Below are 18498 nucleotides of genomic sequence, written 5' to 3'. Positions count from 1 at the left end.
GCTACAATGATCACACCGTCTGGGTGAGCCGTCAGCTGTTTGTTGATGATGTCATTCAGGTTTTCAAGCGCTACCTGAGCCTTAGCTTGTGGGAGAATGTATACACCATAATTGTCTTCCCTAGTCTGCATGCCGAAGTGTCTTTGTCAAGATACTGAACCCCAAATTGAGTCCTCTCATAGAGAAACGTTGCAAATGTATGAATGTGTGTGTGAATGGGTGAATGTAAAACTGTACTGTAAAGAGCTTTGAGTGGTCGTCAGGACTAGAACAGTGCCATATAAATACAGACCATTTACCAACTGCTATAATTGTGAATCCCCTTGGAAAAAATAATGGCCTGCACCTACCATGAGGAGCTCTAGGTCTAGACAGCCTTGTTCATCAACAATGTCCACGGCTGTGCACCAGCTGTTGTTCACGTAAAGACATGCACTTCCTCCTCTGCTCCTCCTGGAGTCCCTCATTCGGAAGCCATACTTTGATCTCTGTGTCAGGGATGTTGTTGTTCAGCCAGCTCTCTGTGATGAATGTCACACAATGAGGCGGAACTAAATCTCAAATCATCACACATCACACATCACACATCACACATCTGATGAATCAATTATCATAACTTTGGAGTAAAATCTTTATTTTGTGCACAGTCGTTTTATTCCTGCTCTGATCACATTATTCCCTACACAGACGTCAGTAATTCAGTACACTGTTGTGCTTTCTGTTTTTGATTTTGCAGGTATTACAGCAGTGTACAGTAGGCCATGTTATGGTGTTAATGTGTTACCGGGTTAACTTATAACCATTTAGTTTGTAACAATCACTTTGCCATGCACGCAGCAGCAGAATGCATATAAGGAAACACTGATGTGTATCTTATATATGTATATATTAGGGTCCTTTTCTGACAAAGCTAAGTAACAATAACTGCTGACTCCTCCACATTCATTAAATGAAGTGTTTCACAGGCTTTTTTAGAATGATTGTGTATGGGAAAACATTTTTGCATATTACTTTGGATACTATTATGGTATCAAAAACAACAGAAAGGATGGACAAAACTACAAACATAGTACTCCAGTTCTATTTAAATGAAATTAGCCAAACAGTTGTATATGCTCCTCCTGTTTGCACATATCCCTGGCTTTCTTCTTGTCCTCCTGCATCCCCTCCTTCCCTCTCCCCAATCCCATCCTCCTCGCCTCGCTGTTCACCCACTCACTGTCAACTGTGGACAACATGACAAGCAAGGAAAGATGGAGTATAAAGGGGGGTGGCAGAGAATGGAGGAATCTGTGATTGTGCTTTTATGCATGAAGGAAGCTGTTTCTACAAGATTAGAAATTCAAGATACCAGTGAGTACCACTGACTCACAGAGACCACTTGAGGCTAGCAGTGCCTCAGGGCTAAGAATATATCCCATGATCCCTGTCTATGTGCAGAGGCTTGTACTTTTAGTTTTTTTATCAGTAAAGTGACATGCTGCTCCTAATAAAAGGATGAATTTGGTCAGTAACATCTTACAGCTGTGGAACATGTTCCTCTCTCTTCACAAAGACAAAATGCTGTCAGTATTATTTGCGTTTAGTGAGAACCTTAAGACTGAAACTTGCATCTTTTTATTTCACCAGGAAGGTTGTTTTCATTGCTGTTTTTCTTTTAGCAGGAATATGCAAAAACCTATTAAACCAATTTATTTAAATTTGGTGGAATGGTGGGTTAACTTATAGAGCAGTGGAAGGTGCTTTAAACCTCAGGTCACAATCACCCACAAACACACACACTCACTGATGGTTCATCGTGGGGCCCAGGGGTCTTTCCCAAGGATTCGACATGTGTACGGGGGGGACAGAGGATAAAACCTTTCAATTAGTGGACAACCTCCTCAACTACTCCCACTACCAGAGGTTTGGCAATCTGTCAAATTTCATCACTGCACTACCGCCAAGTGGCCCCAAAAAAGGAAAACAAATGTTAATACAGTACTTCTGCTGCCAAAACGTCCACATGTTCATTTAGTAAGTAAGATTTTGAATGTAGTAGTTTCACATGTCAGAGCCAAAGTTAATATTTAGCTTGTGTTATGTAGATGTTTGTTTAGGCTGTAGATATTTAATTCTAATAAAAACACAATGCTTGTATAAAGTTCTGGCTTGAATACATGTCATTATAAGTTGAATAGCTGTCTCTCTGAATCAATCCAGCATCAGTGCTTTTTCACTGATTTACACTCTGAAAATCCCCACTAACAGATTGTGAATGGCACAGATAAGTAAGACGCATGCATCTGTGTTTGAAACAGGGCATGATAAAGCAAAGCTGTATGTCTATACTGTCACGAAGTGTCTTTAACGCTGTACGCTAAAGCCTGGCTTTGTCCCAACAGCAACTGACACTGACCCGCTCTGTTTCTCAGTCTTCTGCTTATAGAAGCAGTTTGTTCATTTCCCCCAAATCCCAACTCTTAATCCCTTGTGTCATAGGAAGCAGGCTAGCATTTCATGCACTGTCATTTGCTGTATGGGATGAGTCAGCAGGGGATTATGCAGCCGTGCATTTATCAGGACAGTGGTAGCTCTAAGGTGGCTAAACGCCATAGACAGAAAGGAGAGATTTGTATGTAAATTAGTGAAGGGGATAGTCTTCAGCTGCTGCATTTACCAGTCAAGATCATCAGTGTACTACACTATGTGATATTTTCTTCTGGATCTTACTTTTGTTCTGTTTTGTGTTGGCTTTAATTGTTTATTATTGGTTTCTGTCACTGTGTCACATTTGTCAGTTGAACTGTGCCCTTTATCTCAGTTTGACCTCGGGTTTGAGAAATCAGGTGTGACTCCAGTTTGAAACAGTTTTTGACAAACAGCTCTTCTAGCTGTCAGTCCATCATCAAGTTTTAACCTATGCCATGACAACATGTAGCGTGTCCTATGAACATGAAACATGAGGCCTCCCATTACCTGAACCTTTAATAACCTTATGAGGCTCTATAGCACTGAGTCTTGTAAACTGGAATTGTTAAGACATATTTCAATGGAAATAAATACAAAACAATTAGACTACATGAGCTATAGTGCCTTGCATAAGTATTCACCCCCTTTGGACTTTTCTACATTTTGTCATGGTATAACCACAGATTAAAATTTATTTCATCGTGAGTTTATGTAATGGACCAACACAAAATAGTGCATCATTTGGAAGTGGGGGGAAATATTACATGGATTTCACAATTATTTACAAATAAAAATCTGAAAAGTGTTGAGTGCATATGTATTCACCCCCTTTACTGTGAAACCCCTAACAAAGATCTGGTGCGACCAATTGCATTCACAAGTCACATTTGCAAGTCACATAATTAGTAAATAGGGTCCACCTGTCTGCAATTTAATCTCAGTATAAATACACCTGTTCTGTGACGGACTCAGAGTTTGTTGGAGATCATTACTGAACAAACAGCATCATGAAGACCAAGGAGCTCACCAAACAGGTCAGGGATAAAGTTGTGGAGAAATATGAAGCAGGGTTAGGTTATAAAAAAATATCCAGAGCTTTGAACATCTCTCTGAGCACCATAAAATCCATCATAAGAAAATGGAAAGAATATGGCACAACCGCAAACCTACCAAGAGGAGGCCGTCCACCCAAACTGAAGAGTCGGACAAGGAGAAAATTCATCAGAGAAGCAACCAGGAGGCCCATGGTTACTCTGGAGGAGTTGCAGAGATCCACAGCTGAGGTGGGAGAATCTGTCCACAGGACAACTATTAGTCGTCTACTCCACAAATCTGGCCTTTATGGAAGAGTGGCAAGTAGATAGCCATTGTTGAAAGGGATCCATAAAAAATCCCGTTTGGAGTTTGCCAGAAGCCATGTGGGAGACACAGCAAACATGTGGAAGAAGGTGCTCTGGTCAGATGAGACCAAAATTGAACTTTTTGGCCTCAAAGCAAAACGCTATGTGTGGCGAAAACCCAACACTGCCCATCACCCTGAGCACACCATCCCAACAGTGAAATATGGTGGTGGTAGCATCATGCTGTGGGGATGCTTCTCTTCAGCAGGTACAGGGAAACTGGTCAGAATAGAGGGAAAGATGGATGGAGCCAAATACAGGGAAATCCTTGAAGAAAATCTGATGCAGTCTGCAAAAGACTTGAGACTGGGGCGGAGGTTCATCTTCCAGCAGGACAATGACCCTAAACATACAGCCAGAGCTACAAAGGAATGGTTTGGATTAAAGAATGTTAATGTCTTAAAATGGCCCAGTCAAAGCCCAGACCTCAATCCTATAGAGAATCTATGGCAAGACTTGAAGATTGCGGTTCACAGACGGTCTCCATCCAATCTGACTGAGCTTCATCTTTTTTGCCAAGAAGAATGGACAAACCTTTCCATCTCTAGATGTGCAAAGCTGGTAGAGACATACCCCAAAAGACTTGCAGCTGTAATTGCAGCGAAAGGGGGTTCTACCAAGTATTGACACAGGGGGGTGAATACTTATGCACCCAACAGATGTCAACTGTTTTGTTCTCATTATTGTTTGTGTCACAATAAAATTTATTTTGCACCTCCAAAGTACTATGCATGTTTTGTTGATCAAACGGGAAAAAGTTTATTTAAGTCTATTTGAATTCCAGTTAGTAACAGTACATAATGGGAAAAAGTCCAAGGGGGGTGAATACTTATGCAAGGCACTGTATGTCATGTTTACAGGCTGCTTGTTAGGCCATTGAATGAAGTGGTTCTGGGTGGTGTTGGTTAGGCAGCATGGGTGAGGGAAAGAATGTGAGCCCTATGAAAGGACCTGGTTTTCCGCATTATTTGGTTATAAAATATTACCTCATCTTCATCTAAGTCACAACTCCAGACAAACACAATGTGTTGAAGCTAATTAAGCACAAGCTATTATAATCTTTGGTGCCTTCATTGAACACTCCCATTAAACATTCATGCTGCTGGCTACATGTTACATTGAAATTCCTGAAGAGGAAAATAATTCATCGTGGCTGTACTTGGATTGGTGCTAAAATTCTTGGCAGTGGCCTATATACTCTTATCATAGGAAAGATCCCATTAACACTGACGGAGAAACCATTAGGGGCAATGTGGGGTTCAGTATCTTTTCCGAGGACACATCTCATGGCTTTAATAGAACCACAACCTCCAGATTAAAGCTGTGTGTCTCACTTTTGTCTAGGATGGACGTTTGAGGCCTGGAGACCAGCTCATTGCCATTAACAAAGAGTCCTTGATAGGTGTGACCCATGATGAGGCCAAAGGCATGCTGAACAAAGTCAAACTCAGGTGGGTGCTGCTTGTATTGGTTAGAAATTCCACGGGAGTCTATGAATCTCTGGAGTAACATTGAATACAGTGTGTCGTGTGTACATACTCATGTCTTTGTATTTGTCTCTTTGTGTGTCCAGCCAAGACACTGCAGTGGAGATAGCCTTCATCCCAGGTAAAGGACTTTTCCCAAGCAGCACATCTCTCCACAACGGAGTCCAGCGAGCTGCAGGGAACAGCCACAGCTCTGGACGTTTAAAGGTCCACATCAGATCACCTGAGGTCAGCTTCACACTATAACACAGCTCCAGACTTTCTGCATGGACTTGTATTACTACTGATTTATTAGTGCTGAAAAAAGCTAAAAAAGCAGTAAATGAATGAAAAGTGGAATGAAAATGTATCTGGATTTGGTTTCCAAACACACCTATAGGCTCCTGTATCAGTTTACTGATGCACCATATGTATACTGTATATAATTTACTGCTTTTGGAAAATCAGCAAATCAATAGTAGCTATCATCTCTGGATCCCTGGATTAAATATCATCAAAATGACATTTTTTATTATATATTTTTTCCACAATCAAATACTGTATATGTGTGTGTGTGTGTTTTCTGTGCAGATCTGTACAGAGGAGGTAGCCCAAGTGTCCTCTCCTTCTCCTGACATCTGCCCACCAGATATTCACATTTCAGGTAGAACACCTCACTACACACCCTGTGAGATACAGGGACTTGTTTGATTCATATGATTAAATGGAACTTTAAAGGATAACTCTATAGCGATATTTAGTTTTCCTTAACAGAGATTGAATGTATTCTACTAACAAATTCTGTGTCGTCAGGATAAAAAAACGGTGTCATACACGTGGAGATAAGAGCTGACGCCAGGGTCGATGTGCTGTAAACAAAACATGTGATCTCTGTAGTGGAATTAATAAGTTACAAAGTCTCCTGTTTACTGTTAACAACACAGATTACTGTACATAAAAGACTAATAGGATGCTTTTCACTACCAGATTTGCACTGATATGTATTTGTAGTTGTTTTTAAGGAGGTATGATTTAAATTTACTTGTCCAGATATGTATAAGCTATATGTGTGTATATATATACATACAGTATATATAGAGATATGCTTTATGTGCTTAGATGGTTAATACTTTGGTTAACACAAAAACACTGGTTATAATGCCATGTTTATCCTGATTACTTATATAATGTGGTTTGACAAAGCGGCTCGAACTGATAAAGTACCATTACACTGCTGCCAAATCAGAGTTGAGATTTTCAGCTATTTGTCCTTGAAGTCCCTCAACTCAGACACATTTTAGAAAAAGCCAACTGATCTGAGAACGAAAAATGGGGAACAATTTCTCCTTTACAGGGACTGAGGATTTGGTGCAGAGGAAATTGAATTTAAATTGGGATTTAAACGAAACCACAGCACAGTAGGGGACCTCCGAGTGCACAGGAATGTGAGGGCTACTGTAAAAGTCCCTTCTTAGCCATTTGTTTTTAGAAACTACAGAATTAAAGACAGAATAAATTATAGAGAAAAAAAATGAACGGAGGGAGAAGTAGACAATGTGGTGATTCCATCCTTCATCTGCAGAGTAGAGGATGATAACCAGTAAACATTTCTGACCTCAAGCCTACAGCTCATAGATTGAGATTAACCCGAGTTTCAGGGGATTTCTCTACATGATCCACAAGGACTCATTGGTTTGAAAACATTATGCAGTTGGTACTATCATCATTGATGGTTGAAAAGGAAATTATCTTTTTAATATTGAGGTTTTAGTGATGTGATACCTATATTGCACTTTTCTAGTCTCAAAGCATGTTATAGTGCAGTTTGCCAATAAACCCATTCACACAGACATTCATGCAGAACATCTATGTGCAGCACTTTCTCTATCATACACACATACACCCAGCCAGGGGCCATATGGGGTTCAGTATCTTGCCTAAGGACACTCCAGCATGCAGGATGGAGGAGCTGGGGATCGAACCACCGACCTGGACTGTTCCTACTCTTGTGCCAGGGTTCATTCATTCTTTCATGCCCCGCCCCTCCTCAAAATGCCATGTTAATCAGTTAAGTAGTTTTTGCATAATCCTACTAACAAAACAAACACAGACTAAAACATAACGCCCTTGCCGGAGGTAATTATGAAACTGTAAACGGCTAAAATATGGACACTTTAATCAAAGAGGTGTTTAATGGGTGTCCAACCAGTGGACATGAAAACAAACTATTTTTACATATTTTCCTTAAAACTGAAAAGAGCATAAAACAGAATGTAAAAGTGCTTATTAATTAAACAGAAAGATTTAAAACAGACCAGCAACCCTAATGTCAAAGGACGCCTGTACACTCCAGCTCAAAGCCACTCAATCGCCTGTCCCAATCCTATTGGCCTGGATTAGCCCAGCTCAGGTCATTACCTATAGGTGCTGTGACCACTTAGCTCACCTCCAGGCTCCCATTGATAAAGCCACATGGTAGCTTGGATAGTTTGTGGTGAAGTCAGGAGTCACACAATGGACACACAATGGACAGATATCATAGTCATTTCTGTATGTTTAAAGAATTATCTTTAAGGTAATGTCCAAGCTATAGTGCAGTCTCACAGAGTCACTGTCACTTTAAAACTGTGTAGAGTTGCTCTAAATCACCAAATACATTATGTCAAGACACTTTACATCGTGAGATCAAGACCTGAATATATTAAAGAGAAATCGAGAATGAGCACTGGAGAGGAAAGCTTCTACAGAACCAGTCACAAGAACATTTCCTACACCTGCTCACGCCACTGATGAGTCTGGGTCACACATACGCACGCTCTCCTCTTTGAGTCAGCTGACCTCACTGACAACATGACCTTTTGTCCTGTCTGCCTCGGCCTAAAGCCCAGCAGGGGCACAGGCCAGGGAAGGTGTTCAATCCTGTTAGGGAGATAAACTGACTTGTGACGATATGTGTAAGACCCTGTTTGCATGCAACTGTGATTACCAGGGGTCCAGATCCGTTTCAAACAGCACTAATCTTCACTGTAGAAACAGTCATTTCCAAAACCACATTCAGTACAAGAACGTTGATTGGTGAGAACCTTAGTGAGATTGTTTTTAAGCTCTTCTTTTACTGCCGAAAGTGAACCAAAAGTTAGTCCTATACTTGAAGTGTGTTTGTGTGTGTGTGTGTGTGTGTGTGTGTGTGTGTGTGTGTGTGTGTGTGTACATATTCAACGTCACCACTGAGTGCCCAACTTTTATTGTGACTCTCTCAAATGTATTTTACGACCACAAATATTTTGTACATACTGATGAAGTTGGATTTCACAGGTTTCACAGGATATTTCATGCTAGAACAACAACAGTGTATGATGTGGAGTGGTATCAGGGTTTAAAGCACAACACAACAGCAGGTCTGGGGGGGGGGGGCAGTGTAAATCCTTTGGTGAGGGCAAGGAGGAGGTGGAGGTTAGTGACTTCAATAAGCTCATACCCCCTAGCAACAGGGGGTGTGCAGACGCACACACTCGGAGGTCAGCGTGCCATAGCGAGCAGACATACGAATCTGGGACAGACAAACTCATCAAATTAATATTGGGATCTGGCTGTCTGCCCTCCCCTCTCGCACAGTTTTCCCTCACTCTCATCTATGTAATCATCCACCTTTCCCCCACTCCTCTCTTTTTAATCATCTGCTTTTCACCCCCACCCCATCCCTCACCCGAATACACCTCCCCTACCGCCACAGCTACCCTCTTCCACCAAATCCACAGAGAATATCTGTCCATCCACTCTGATATTACAGATTATCCAATGATATTTCTCCTTCTGTTGTTTACTTGGTGCACTGTGGCCTCACATACACTACCCTCCCTCTGTTGATAGACCAATAGCTCCTGCTGTGTTGTCATCGCCTTACTGTGTTTTCTACGTATTTTTTCCACATGGGAACGTTGTTGATACAGGTGGTGGCTGTGGCTCAAGGGATACAGGTGGTCGTCCACTAACCACAAAGTTGGTGGTTCAATCCCCGGCTCTTCCAATCTGCCTTCTGAAGTGTCCTTGGGGCAGATACTGAACCATAAATTGCAGTGTATGAATCATGTGATAGAAAAAGCCCTGTGTAAAGAAGTGTTGTATGGCTTGTACTGTAGAGCACTTTGAGTGGTTGGAAGCTCTTAATACATTTGGTCCATTTAACCCCTGTTTTTTGCCTTTCCCCATGTAGTCGTTGAGAATGATCTTTTTCACTCCTTTTGTCTTCATCTTCTTCCTCTTTTATCCACTTGTTCCTTTTTGCCTTTCTCTAGGTTCAACAAGCCAGAGGTCACCAACAGCAACCAAACCTAAGATCACACTGGACCCCCACATACGCCTCAAATCAGACAAGTTAGACTTGGTGAGTGCTGTGCTCTGGTCAGACAAGTTGTTAAACTTATTTCTCCTTGGGTGGGATGCTAAACATGTTCTCCCATTTGCACTGGTCAGTGCTACAAAGCTGGGTTTGTCAATCCTGATGTGGGTGTGTTTGAATATTCCACCTGCTATGTTTGACTGGTGCATCACTTGCTGTGTGATGACTCCAGTGTTGTAAGTGGCTGAAGAGGTGGCCTCCTCTATTGTCGACCACGGACATCAAGGTTGGACGTGTCGTTCATCCACAGTCAAACTACAGAGTGTTTATCTGAGTTACCAGAGCCTTTCAGTCAGCTTCCCCTCTCTCATCAACACAGACCTGCTGCTCACTGGATGGTTTCTCTGAGTAAAAACTAGAATGTTGTGTGTGAAAAACTCAGATCATCAATTTCACAAAGACTCAAATAAAAAATCTTGAGTCACAGTCAAAGTCCCTGGGATCACATGTTCTCATCATTGGGATGTTTGATGGGAACATGAACGGAGGCTTCTGACCTGTTTGTTTGGTCATGTGGTGTCAGAATTATCAGAACAACGAGTTACTGACTGGGAAAATTCACAGGGATCTCAAATGAGAACAACTCGGAAAACAACTCGAAAATGTGGGTACACGAGTTGCCAAGTGTCTGACATCATCACTTATAGACTCACATAATTTCACAATCTGCTCTACATAGTTTCTAATGTCAACTTGTTAAATGTTAAACTTTTTTTCACTTGCATACTGTTTGTCCATCTCTCACTAGCACCTAACAGCAGACTGTTAAGCCAGTACAGACGTTTTTTATCATGAACATGCACGTTCTAAATGATCTAGATGCCTGTCACACCTGATCCCTTTCCTTCGCTCCTCATTATCACACACATATTGGAAAAAAGATGTCATGGTGTTGTTTAAATTCTCTAAACACATAAATACAACACATGTTGTTTACAGCGTCAATGTTTTTTCCATATTCTGACCTTATATCACATGAACACACCGAAGTCTGAACAAGGACTTCACAACTCAGGACACGGGCGCTTCTGAGGAGCACGTGTGTCTGCAGGATTGTATACACTGCACTGCTGCCACATGATTGGCTGATTGGATAATAGGGAAGGGTACAGGTGTTTCTGTACTCAGTTTGCTTGTCTGGTCACAGATCATACATGTAACCTAAGCTACAGTAAGTATGTAACCAGCTGTCATATAGAATCCTGAAGTGCTTTTCTATTCTATTCTATTTAAAAGGTCATACCATAATTGTATTTTAATCTATTTTTATTTCATTGCTCTACAATGTTCTATCTATTTAATCACATTATTTTTCCCTTTCAACTTATCTTTTTTTTTTCATTTCTTTATCATTCTTATACCTCTTTCATACTACTAATCTTTTATTGCATAAACATTTTTTTGAACAGTGCTTTCTGATTTTAAATTATTTTCTTTTAATTGTGCCTTTGTATTGTTTCGGTCCTGTACAGCACCTTGACTCTACCTCTGTGCTCATAAGTAAAATGTCTTTGCCTAAGTCTATAAAACTAACGGTAAAAGTGTATAAAATGGTTTAAAAATAAACTGATGATGTAGTTAATATTTATGTATTTGGGTTTGTACCCTCATGGTTGAATGCACTTATTGTAAGTCGCTTTGGATAAAAGCACTTCAGCTAAATGAAATGTAACGATGCTGGTGTAGAGAGCAGTCTAACATAGTGTTCATCAGATCATTCAGTGAACCTTATGTTCCCTTTATAGTACTCTATTACTTCTGTATCTACACCAAAAAATGAAGTAAATTAACACTACGGATTTTGTTCAAAATTGTTCACATTTCACCTCCCTCCTGTTTTTCCTCTGCCCTCTGCACATATTTATTACCATTATTCAGCTTTGATTTGAGTTTTGTCCGGATCCTGCCCAGCTGTAGGTTGACCCTAATCTACCAATTCATTATTGGGATTAGTGAGACAGAGAGAGAGTTTAAATGTTGAATACAGGCACAATTCTCTTTTGATCTGTTGGCTCCTTTTTAAAATGCAAAATAGAGAGGGAGAGAAGGATTATGGGTATTTTTAGCCTTGAGAGATACTGTATTAGGTGAGGAAAAGTCACAAGGAGTAAAAAACTGATGAAAAAGGAACGGAGAGCAACAGACAGAACTTAATACAAAACCGATATGTCAGGCTCACACCTTGTGTAAGGATCAGACAGCTGAAGCTATTCATTCTACAAACTCTTGTCAATCGTTCACTACTTCCAATCTACTCTTTGAATAATTATTGAATATGCACTTGCTGCGTGACCTCAGTACATTGACACTAAATCCTGTTGTTCTTCTCAAGTGGTGGTATAAAAATATCTGCATGTGCCTCTGTGATTTCATCCCCTTCACCGTTCTGTCTCTGTCAGGCTCTGTCCTTCCTCGGGCTGGATGTCAACGAAGAGAAGAGGAAGAAGTTGAGACAGAATCTGACCACAGACCCACAAGGCACTGTGGCCTATGGAGGTTAGGAGCACACACACACACACACACACACACACACACACACACACACACACACACACACACACACACACACACACACACACACACACACACACACACATCCAGTTGCGTCAACAGCAAGGTGAAAGATCTGTGTTGAAGTCCTGTCAAGTCACAGGCTGCATGTCACTTACCGGTTGTGTCACGTTGTGTACGGTGTCACGTTGTGTAACCATGAGGCAGCTCTGTCTCTCTTTGTACCCGGGCTGCTGGTCACGGTGCAGCATGTCATTGACTACATGCTCAAAGCACCTGTCTTTGCCTGAAGATGTCATTTACAACATGAATCAATGTTTATGCACAAAAAGCTGCCAAAACATATGAATTCTATTTTGAATAAAAGTGACATTCTAATGAAGAACAATGTGAACACTGTGCTTAAAAAGATATGTAGAAGCTAAAGAGTGCCAGTGGATATGTATTACACCACTGTGTGTAGGTAATGATGTATTTATTCAATTCTTATTTTACTAATGATCTCTGAGATTTCCCCCCTGTCTGTTTGGCCATGTTGACTCTGGTTTTTCTGTCGTCAACATTTTCTCATTTGTGTTTGTCTGTAACACTCAGACTTTGTGGAGGCCACAAGGAGCGTCTTTCAGGAGAACCTGGAGGAGCTGGGTTTAGGGGCGGGTCCCTTCATGTTCTCCTATCATGAGGCAGCCAGTCTGATGGACACATCGGCCTTCCATTCACCTGTAAGCAGCTCTCACAGCCCCTCATAGGCCTGCAACATCCCAAAGCCTGTGACTGTGACCCTGGTTCAAAACCACACAATATACAAAAACTGTGTGTGTGTGTGTGTGTGTGTGTGTGTGTGTGTGTGTGTGTGTGTGTGTGTGTGTGTGTGTGTGTGTGTGTTTGCAGACGTATGAATCTGAATGCAGCTACAGCAGTGAGGAGATGGAGCAGTTTCAGACGGAGGTGAAGCAGCTGCAGACCCAGATGAAGCAGCTGAAGGTGAACACACACACACACACACACACACAGTAATGGTCGATAGATAAAGCTTATGTGAATGTCACAATACAATTACTGCTTATAAAACTGTTATCTGTAACTTACTGAACTATTTGTTAAAGATCCTCTTGGCACATTGAGCCCTGTAAGGGACAGGAAGTCCTGCAGGAGTTGTCGGACCATGTGAACTGAGCAGGAATAAAACTGGTGCTGAACACATTTTATGTGATGTGACAGACAACATCTGTCGATGAGCTCACTGTTACTGTCACACGTCATTATTGACTGTCTTCTGTCTTATTTGTTGACAGAACATGAGCAATGAATCCTCTCTGCCCACACTTTGTTTGGCTTCTGTAAACAGAGACACCAGTTGCTCTTCTGCAGGGGCGGCCCAAACCTTTATGGGGCCTGAAGCAGAATGTGATTTGAATATTGTGCCACCAATAATGTTGCCTATCATCAGTGCTTGACCATTAACACACCTACTGTAAATCTAAGACGCCAGGTGGGAATCTTTAGGCACCTCACTATTCCATTTGATTCTGATTCAGAGGGCTACGATTGGATGACAAAACAATTATGCATCTCGATGCATCAAAGAATTTTATTTCGATACATGATTAATTTTTGTATCACCTTGTCACTAGAGGTGTGCATCTTCACAAGCCTCATGATTTGTGCTTTAAAAAAGTATTTAAGACTGTTGGTTTTATTACACGTGTGCTGTAATTTAAAAAATAAGGTTAGTCTATAACGGTGGTCAGTACTCTCCACATTGATTTGACATTCATTCAGTTTAGACTTCTGTGCTGCAGCTTTAGCCTTTACTGTATCAGCCCCCCCCCCCCCCCCCCCCCCCCCCTGGGCTGCATGGAGACTCATTACTCCGCTCTGCTCCTCTGCCTTTTTCTAATTACTCACACGATGGTGTCAGAGCAAGAATCGGGATCATTCCGGTCACTTTAACCCTGATGTCCTGGCTGTGCGCGTCACAGTAAACACTTTAAATACGTGCCTCATAAACTCTAAAGCGAAACAACAAACACAAAGTAAATGTTGTGACTGTTCAGGTCCTAATAACTTCTGATTAGTGTTGGTGTTTATTGTTTAAGGCTAAAGTGAGCACAGGTCAGCGAGGGAGTGGAGGGAGGACACTCAGACAGAGTAAAAGACGACCGGACCTTTAATGTGCGTCTCTGTCCTGATCCTGAAGCAGCGCTGATTAGAATTTTGCAGCGGTGGGACATCACTTAAAGAAAGAACATAGTGGAATGAAACTTGAATCGATTATGTTCAGTCGATGCAGAGTCGTCCACGTCCGCATCGTGATGCATCTAAGAATCGCGAAATTTCCACACCTCTATAAGACACTCAGTATCTGTCTGATTATTTACCTCTGCCAGGGAGCTTGTGTTTTCACCCCTGTGTGTCTGTTGGTTTGTAGGTTTGTTTGTTTCTAAGCAAGATTACACAAAATCTACTGGAAGGATTACCAGTAAACTGGGTGGAAGGATTTGGTATGGGTCAGGGATCTGGATCAGGGGATGGATCGAATAAATTATGTACGCTGTGTTGCTCTGACAGAGGCTGTGGGAACTGATACAACCAGGAGTAAATAACCTTCTTAAAAATAACACAAAAAAAACGTCGGCAGCGATCACAGCAGTAGTGTTAAGCTTGGAGTGCAACGTCATTTCATAATTAGTTAACATGTATATTTGATATGTCAAAAAACAACAACATTTCAAGTGCTCTAAGCAGGAGTTCAGTTTGCATATGTCTGGGGCCGACTCTGCTCCTCTGTTGTATTTCTGAAGAAGTAGGTGTGTTTGCAGCCTGTATGTTTAAAACTGCTGTGCTGGTAGTTCATCTGCTGCCTCTCTTGGCAGGTGATGCTGAAGGACATGGAACACAGCAAGAAGACCATAGAGGAGGAGCTGCAGAAGACGTCAGAGGTGATAGACGGGCCAGGAGAGCGTGTTTCGAGTGGCACACTGAGCATGCTGACTTATCTTACATGACTACTTTAAATATTGAAATAGTTCAATTAATTGCCAGCAAGGTTTATAATAATGAGACATATTTATTATTACCATTTACCCAGGAAACTTCTGTTGTCTTTTGCAGAAAGCATGTTTGACTGTGGAGGAAAACACGCGTCTGAAGAGTCGCCTGCAGGCAGCGGAGGCTGAGGGGGGGCCGCGGCAGGGCAGCAGCGCCGAGCAGGACTACGAGGAGGTCATCCAGCTGCTGGAGGCTGAGATCCGAGACCTGAAGAACCAGTTGGCTAGCAAAAGACAAGCACAAGGAGGGGAGGCCCCCAAGGTGAACTCCAAACAGGTACTGAACCATTTCTACTTTTATACCATATTACATCTCAGAGTTACAAGTTACTGTAGATTCAGATTTTACATACAAAATATCAATAAATAAAAAATATACTCATCTTAAGTATTTTATATAACAAAATAATATAAAATATATTATAATATACAACAATATAACACCGATACTATTACTTTTGATGTTAGTATATATATAATGTAATATATTATTTATATGTATTACTGCTTTAAGTAACAGATGGAGTACTTCTCTCAGTGCTGGACAGTAGTTTTACATTAAGACACCATGTCCATTGTTTGGTCACAGTCATCTGGTTGATTACAGTCCTCCAGTTGGTCACAGTCATCTGGTTGTTGGTTACAGTCCTCTGGTTGGTTACAGTCCTCTGGTTGTTGGTTACAGTCCTCTGGTTGGTTACAGTCCTCTGGTTGGTTACAGTCCTCTGGTTGTTGGTTACAGTCCTCTGGTTGGTTACAGTCCTCTGGTTGGTTACAGTCCTCTGGTTGTTGGTTACAGTCCTCTGGTTGGTTACAGTCCTCTGGTTGGTTACAGTCCTCTGGTTGGTTACAGTCCTCTGGTTGTTGGTTACAGTCCTCTGGTTGTTGGTTACAGTCCTCTGGTTGGTTACAGTCCTCTGGTTGTTGGTTACAGTCCTCTGGTTGGTTACAGTCCTCTGGTTGGTTACAGTCCTCTGGTTGTTGGTTACAGTCCTCTGGTTGGTCACAGTCCTCTGGTTGTTGGTTACAGTCCTTTGGTTGGTCACAGTCCTCTGGTTGGTTACAGTCCTCTGGTTGTTGGTTACAGTCCTCTGGTTGGTTACAGTCCTCTGGTTGGTCACAGTCCTCTGGTTGTTGGTTACAGTCCTTTGGTTGGTCACAGTCCTCTGGTTGGTCACAGTCCTCTGGTTGTTGGTTACAGTCCTTTGGTTGGTCACAGTCCTCTGGTTGGTTACAGTCCTCTGGTTGTTGGTTACAGTCCTCTGGTTGGTTACAGTCCTCTGGTTGTTGGTTACAGTCCTTTGGTTGGTCACAGTCCTCTGGTTGGTTACAGTCCTCTGGTTGTTGGTTACAGTCCTCTGGTTGGTTACAGTCCTCTGGTTGTTGGTTACAGTCCTCTGGTTGGTCACAGTCCTCTGGTTGTTGGTTACAGTCCTTTGGTTGGTCACAGTCCTCTGGTTGGTTACAGTCCTCTGGTTGTTGGTTACAGTCCTCTGGTTGGTTACAGTCCTCTGGTTGTTGGTTACAGTCCTTTGGTTGGTCACAGTCCTCTGGTTGGTTACAGTCCTCTGGTTGTTAGTTACAGTCCTCTGGTTGGTTACAGTCCTCTGGTTGTTGGTTACAGTCCTCTGGTTGGTTACAGTCCTCTGGTTGTTGGTTACAGTCCTCTGGTTGGTCACAGTCCTCTGGTTGTTGGTTACAGTCCTCTGGTTGGTTACAGTCCTCTGGTTGGTTACAGTCCTCTGGTTGTTGGTTACAGTCCTCTGGTTGGTCACAGTCATCTGGTTGATTACAGTCCTCCAGTTGGTCACAGTCCTCTGGTTGGTCACAGTCATCTGGTTGGTTACAGTCCTCTGGTTGGTTACAGTCCTCTGGTTGGTTACAGTCCTCTGGTTGTTGGTTACAGTCCTTTGGTTGGTCACAGTCCCCTGGTTGATTACAGTCCTCCAGTTGGTCACAGTCATCTGGTTGTTGGTCACAGTCCTCTGGTTGTTGGTCACAGTCCTCCAGTTGGTCACAGTCATCTGGTTGTTGGTCACAGTCCTCCAGTTGGTCACAGTCATCTGGTTGTTGGTCACAGTCCTCTGGTTGTTGGTCACAGTCCTCCAGTTGGTCACAGTCATCTGGTTGTTGGTCACAGTCCTCCAGTTGGTCACAGTCATCTGGTTGTTGGTTACAGTCGTCTCGTAGATTTGTATAGTGTAGCTCTTGATTGACAATGATCACCTGCAGACGGGAGCTAAACCATGTAAAAACAATTCCAGCTGCTTGTGCAGGATCAAGCCCAGAGCCAACAACTGGCCATGTGATTTCATTTGGAGTTAAAAATAAATAAGTGAAACTTGCTTTTCCTCTCCTCTGTGCTCAATCCATCCTCCATCACAAGCTGGAGGCCCTGCTGTCAGCCGCCTGCTTTTGTAGCCTCGTCTCTGTGAAACATATCAAGCTACATTTCCATCAGCTCCACTGACTGAGCCACTGATCTCTGCCTCTGTTCTCACTATCAGCCTGCTCTGATGAACACAAGACTTTACGTTGATTTCCTCTGCCTCACTACCTGTGGCCCGCCCTTCAGATGGTAAATCCTCAGGCCGCACACGGTGCCTCATAGAGATCGACTCTGAGACAAAGCAGAGTCCAGTAACACGTAAGATAAGAGAATAAGAGAGAACAGGGAATGCTCTTCACCATCCTCCTCTGACTGCTGCTGCAACTCAGGCTCACCGTGTTTAGATGAGTTTTAACATCTGATGAGTCTGATCAACCACTCCCCTCTTCCCAACCCTCTTCACTCTGCTTTCATTTGTTCGTTTCTTCCGTATTCCTTATCTTTTCCTCTTCCTCTCCTCTTTCATTCAGTGTGTTTCCATTCACCTGGTTTTTACGCACATTTTAATAAACACAAAATGGATTGACAAAACATTCTTGGAAAAAAGTGTTTATGTTTGTCGCAGGTGGAAACGTTGGAATTGATAAACAAAATGTGACGAAGTCCAATAGAAACAGACTCAGTGAATAAATAAAGACATTCATGAAGTATGGAACTTAAACGCCTCTTTAACGTGGAGCGATAAGGAGACTGGAGCCTTCCTCACAATAATTAAACAAACAGAAACGACTGCAGCTCTTTTCATTATCTCCTTGTGACCTCTTCTTCTGCAAATATTTAATGGTTATTGTGTGCAAGAAAAGATTTAGGATATTGTTTTCACAGAACTTAA

General features: G+C 42.1%; 1 protein-coding gene across 3 annotated transcripts in view; it reads left to right on the top strand.

Moving 5' to 3' along the window:
* Nucleotides 1-18498, top strand: part of si:dkeyp-72e1.9 (syntaxin-binding protein 4) — a 78321-nt gene that overhangs the window by 54959 nt on the left and 4864 nt on the right. For 2 of the 3 annotated variants that reach the window (XM_034593263.1, XM_034593266.1), the window contains exons 9-17: nucleotides 5196-5302; nucleotides 5425-5566; nucleotides 5909-5981; nucleotides 9613-9701; nucleotides 12116-12212; nucleotides 12822-12949; nucleotides 13119-13211; nucleotides 15104-15169; nucleotides 15342-15554. In XM_034593263.1, the coding sequence (XP_034449154.1) occupies nucleotides 5196-5302; nucleotides 5425-5566; nucleotides 5909-5981; nucleotides 9613-9701; nucleotides 12116-12212; nucleotides 12822-12949; nucleotides 13119-13211; nucleotides 15104-15169; nucleotides 15342-15554 (1008 nt within the window). The remainder of the gene's footprint in view (nucleotides 1-5195; nucleotides 5303-5424; nucleotides 5567-5908; nucleotides 5982-9612; nucleotides 9702-12115; nucleotides 12213-12821; nucleotides 12950-13118; nucleotides 13212-15103; nucleotides 15170-15341; nucleotides 15555-18498) is intronic. The other variant, XM_034593264.1, reaches the window with a different exon arrangement.

Source organism: Hippoglossus hippoglossus, chromosome 8 (genome assembly GCF_009819705.1).
Source record: "Hippoglossus hippoglossus isolate fHipHip1 chromosome 8, fHipHip1.pri, whole genome shotgun sequence".
NCBI lineage: Eukaryota > Metazoa > Chordata > Actinopteri > Pleuronectiformes > Pleuronectidae > Hippoglossus > Hippoglossus hippoglossus.
The sequence above is the reverse complement of the archived record's forward strand: the minus strand, read 5'-3'. Positions and strand labels throughout refer to the sequence as shown.